The 4,904-nt window shown below is 34.7% G+C and overlaps 1 protein-coding gene across 1 annotated transcript; it reads left to right on the top strand.

Annotated features, from left to right (window-relative positions):
* The first annotated feature begins 604 nt into the window (after nt 1-604).
* On the top strand, nt 605-2,146 carry LOC148208334 (transcription factor MYB8-like). The gene is made up of 3 exons (XM_088119608.1): nt 605-868; nt 955-1,084; nt 1,191-2,146. The coding sequence occupies exons 1-3, from the start codon at nt 736-738 to the stop codon at nt 1,789-1,791; spliced, it is 864 nt and encodes a 287-aa protein (XP_087975734.1). The 5' UTR covers nt 605-735; the 3' UTR covers nt 1,792-2,146.
* The last annotated feature ends 2,758 nt before the right edge of the window (nt 2,147-4,904 follow it).

The raw sequence follows: 4,904 nt of genomic DNA, 5'->3' as shown, positions 1-4,904 counted from the left end.
ATTGACTATGAGTAATATGTACAATAAATTAATTTCTAATTTGATGAGGATACTAGAAATAAGAGCATACATAATGAACTAGTAGTTTGTCGGTTTGTTACAAAGAGTTAAGATAGACTCCACTACGATGAATTCTTCTCATCCCATCAATCAAAATAGAAATCTTTCTACTACTTCTACAGAGGTCTAATATTATATTCTATCTAGCTAGGTTCGAAAGATCAAACCCATCTGTTCGGCATTCAACAAACCTAATTAATAAGTTACAAGCTCTTCCCATTCCCTCTTTCCCTCGTTCCCTCTCATGGACGCCATTTGAAATCCATCAAAGTTTGAAAATTTAAACCCACAAGAGAGAGAGAGGAGAAGAGAAGCAAAAGAGTCGGACACTTTTATGAAGAAGAGAGAGTGTTGTGTTGTGGGGTTGGATTTGACCAAGTTGGTGAGAAGAGAAACAAAAGAAAACAAAGACAAGTGGTTAGTGGTTACTCTCATTTCTCAAATTCTCATTTCTTTTCCATTGCCCACCCTTCACTTTTTTACGTCACATTCCCCCTTCTCTCTCTCTCTCTCCCCCCTCCATATAATATAAATCTCTCCTCTCTCTCCCTTCTAAAACTCCCCTCTCCCCTCTCTCTCTCTCTCTCTCTCTCTCTCTCTCTCTCTCTCTCTCTCTCATACTACTGATCTGATCTTGATCTTGATCTTGTGGTTGTTACCATTGCTGTTGGATTAATGGGAAGATCCCCTTGCTGCGAGAAAGCCCACACCAACAAAGGGGCCTGGACCAAAGACGAGGACCAACGCCTCATCGATTACATCCGCCTCCACGGCGAAGGCTGTTGGCGCACTCTCCCCAAGGCCGCTGGTACGAACATTTAGTGGTGAAGAGAACGAGGTTCCTTCTCATTGATTTGGGTTTCGATTTGTTAATTGATTTGATTTGCTTATCAGGGCTCCTCCGATGCGGCAAGAGCTGCCGCCTCCGCTGGATCAACTACCTCCGGCCCGATCTCAAACGCGGGAATTTCACTGAAGATGAGGACGAGCTCATCATCAAGCTTCATAGTTTGCTGGGCAATAAGTAATTAATTCCCATCCTCCAGATTCATTGATTGGCCCCTTTTTGATTGTTTGTTTGTTTGATCTGAATCGTGTGATTGAGATTTGGGTTTCGCTCTGTTTCTTAGATGGTCGGTGATTGCGGGGCGGTTGCCGGGAAGAACGGACAACGAGATTAAGAACTATTGGAATACCCACATCAAGAGGAAACTCATCACCCGTGGCATTGATCCGCACACCCATCGCCCCATTAATGAATCCGCCGCCGCCGTCGCCGTCGTCTCCTCCCGGTTGCCTCACCGGAATTCCTCTTCCTCTTCCTCTTCTTCGTCGCCGCCGTCCTCTGTTCCGGTGGCAGAGCTTCCGATGATGACCCCGGCGATCAACGTGCAGCAGTCGTGCGAAGTGGAGGAGGAAGGGAGTGGGACCACGACGGAGATCGGCCAGCCGTCGCCGTCGCCGCCGCTGCAAAAGGTCCATGTGAAAACAGAGCTGAATTTGGAGCTCTCAATTGGGCTTCTGCCGTTTCAGTCGGAGCCGGTCCGGACGTCGCCGGGGAACTCTGCGGAGTCGAGATTCCGCCAGAGAAGCCCGTTTCGCGTCGGATCGCCGGTGTGCTTGTGCTGCCAATTGGGATCACAGAACTCCGGCGAGTCTTGCCGGAATTGCCAGAGCTCCAACGGCTTGTTCTTCGGGTTCCGGCCAAGTGCGTTGGGTTCTTCTTCATAGACGCATTTTTACAAACACCTTGTGGGAGATGTGAGAGAATAATATCAAATCTAAGTCTCCCCACTTTGGGTAGCTCAAATTTTAGATAAAATTAATTATTGTAATGTGGATAGATATGTAGATTAACAAGATTTTATTCACTGGAAAAGAAAAAAAAAATAAAAATTTTTGGGTCATTTTCATCATAGCAAAAACAATATGTAAAAAATCCCCTATTTTCAATCATATTACATATATATCCTCTTGGTTACTAAAAGAGGATTGGTCTATAAGATCTTCTCCTTTGTATCAAATTACTATTAATTATGATAATTTTTTAGATATTAATATAATGAAATTCTCCTCCTTCTCCTCTTGCTTTTGGATTTTATTTGATAGAATTTGAAAGTTGAAACTGAGATTTATTTTGTATGGAATCGTTTCTTTTTACCGTGGTTCGTACGTTAACAACCAAACTTGCAAAAGTTTTAAAATTTTACTATCTAAATATATTTACAAGTGGAATCATTTTTTTAGTTGGTTTAAATTTTATTACCGTTCTTTTGGGTCCTAATTTAGATACTTGTTCATCTAGACCTCAACAAATAAATAAACAAAAAACACTGTATTGTTGAGTTTCTGTTAAATAATTTATAGAAATATAATTGTAAAGAAAAATGACTATATGCATGTTATTTATACCCGCACCATGGTTAAACAACAAAAGTTTTGCTAATCTAATTAAACTGGTCGAGATATTAATAAGTTTTAAGTCATAAGTTGAAATTCTCTCCCCCAGGTAATTTTTTTTTTTTAAGAGAATGTTTTTTCTTTTTTCTTTTTTTCTTTTTTGGGATGTTGTGTGCATATATAGCAAAAATGAACCATACTTATGGGCAAAAGAGGCATTTTGGGTGGATTCCTTCCATTGCAACAAAAAAAATTTGGTGGAAAGTGTCAATTCCCAACCCAATAAAACCATGTAATTGTACAACATATACATTTTTTGTTTGGTTTAAATTGCAAAATATTAGGTATATATGCCTCTCAATATCCAACTTCCCATTACACCTGCACCTAATTACATCAACCCAATTCAACTTTACCAAATTTTCTCTTTTTTGGAACCTCATAAAAAATATATATATTTTCTTTTCTCTTTTAATGTAGCACCATCTTATATTGTTTTATAAAACTACATCGTTTATTGACAAATTTTATATGAATTATTCAGATCTTGTGAACTATCATCAATCAGAGATATCAAAAATCACGAAAAGAATTGATCTTTTATATATATTTATATATAATACAAAAATTACGATAGGTAAGTTCAAAATGAAGTACGTTGTATTTGAGTTTGAAAGTGATGTATTCGTGTTGGCGTTGATTTGTGAGGGGGAAGAAGCTTGAATATGGGCAACACATGACACACTTGCACAAGTGGGTGGGGCTTGACAATTTATTAGAATATGACTTTTAATGGTTTTGTGTACATTTCATCTTGTTTGAGTAAAATGGCATTGATCTCATATTCAATGCATAACATATATAGATGTACCAAACACACATCTTTAATCTCAAACATAATTAAATTTATAATATTAAAATATTAATTTAAATTTCTATGTTCCTCACCCACTAGTTAATGTTTTTAGAAAGTAAAAAAATATATATATTTTTTAAAAGGGTTGTTAAATAGGATTATTATATACACTTTCTCTAGTGCGTAGGGCTTGAGAATTTCACCATTTTGTTTAGAATTTTGCTTTTTAATGTTTGCTTTAATCTCACATCAAAGTTGACTTTCCAAAGAGTATAATATATCAATTAATTTCAGTATCAAAATTTAAAATCTTAATACTGTCAACTTGAACTGGTTAAAACATATATCTCTGATCAAAAGACGTGACTTCAACGCTTCACTTCTACATGTGTTGTATGCAGTACTAAAAAAAAGCAAAGTACCAAATGTTGCACCTACTTAGCAATTAATTTTCCTTGAATTTTAAAGTGCTTTTTATTTATCTAAAATAATATTTTTCTATCGATTTACATTAAAATATAGTGCAAGTACTAAACTTTCAAAAAGAAAAAAGGGCCTAATTCCATGCATATAAGCTTATATATATATATATATATATATATATATATATATATATAGAAGAGAAGTTTAAATTTATTTATTTTTTATTTTATTTTATCTTTTTTTGTATAGGAAGGTTTATTTTCTAAAATTTCTATAAATATAAACTTTTTTTTTTAATTCATTTGCCACTAATTGACTTTTATAAATGGCAATTAATATGTTTTTATTTCATGTGCTAGCTTGACCTAAATATAATGATGGCAAGTAATTTAGATATTGATCAACAAAATAAATAATCCGTATATATAATTTATTATATTTACCATTACGTTTTAGTTATCTTTAATTTTTGTTATTTTATCTATTTTTAAACTCAAACAAGAAATGTCAAAGATTCAAACTTATAATTAGAGAGATTACCAATATTTAATCTCAATTACACTAGGATAAGGTTGAAAAATGGAATATGTGAAGAGAGATAATCCTTAGTTTCGTGCAAATTAAAATAACTGAAAGTAAAACAAATTAGGGCTTCAACAACATCCATATGACGGATTTTTATATTTAAAAGGAAATTAAGAAGAAATAAATAAAAAAAAAACATATCGATGGCCTTATGCTATATAATAAAAAAAATTAAAAAAGTGATATATTTTTAATTAGTTTGGTGTTGGTTCTAGAAGGCTTTTTTTCTTTTGTTTTCATTTTGTAATTATGATAATGGGAGAAGAGAATATATAATGGGGATGGGGATGGGAATGGGCAAAACCTACCAAAAATTGTTCAATTTCTTCATGGGATCTTGTTACCAAACTAACCCTCGTTTATGGAATCTGCTGGTAGAGGGTGATTTTAGACATGACACGTGTTATGAATTCATCGACTTGACTTTCAATGAGTGACACATCGGAATACGATTACTCGGAATTCACGAAAGGGTGCTTCGTGGCCTAACAGTAGTTACAAGTGTTGTTCATCTATAAATATTGGAGGCAACTCTCTTCTTAGGTATTCACGAATTTGGTTACAATTTATATACAAAATA

The sequence above is a fragment of the Momordica charantia genome, assembly GCF_013281855.1.
Source record: "Momordica charantia cultivar OHB3-1 chromosome 11 unlocalized genomic scaffold, Mcharantia_2.0 BLBB01000011.1, whole genome shotgun sequence".
Lineage (NCBI taxonomy): Eukaryota > Viridiplantae > Streptophyta > Magnoliopsida > Cucurbitales > Cucurbitaceae > Momordica > Momordica charantia.
Note: the sequence above shows the minus strand (reverse complement) of the source record. Positions and strands in the feature narration are given on the sequence as shown.

Bases quoted from the DNA above. Each gene is read 5' to 3' on its own strand.
- LOC148208334 (XM_088119608.1), top strand. From the start codon at position 736: ATGGGAAGATCCCCTTGCTGCGAGAAAGCCCACACCAACAAAGGGGCC. The intron at 869-954 runs GTACGAACATTT...TTTGCTTATCAG, and splicing joins CACTCTCCCCAAGGCCGCTG to GGCTCCTCCGATGCGGCAAG. The intron at 1,085-1,190 runs GTAATTAATTCC...TCTGTTTCTTAG, and splicing joins CATAGTTTGCTGGGCAATAA to ATGGTCGGTGATTGCGGGGC.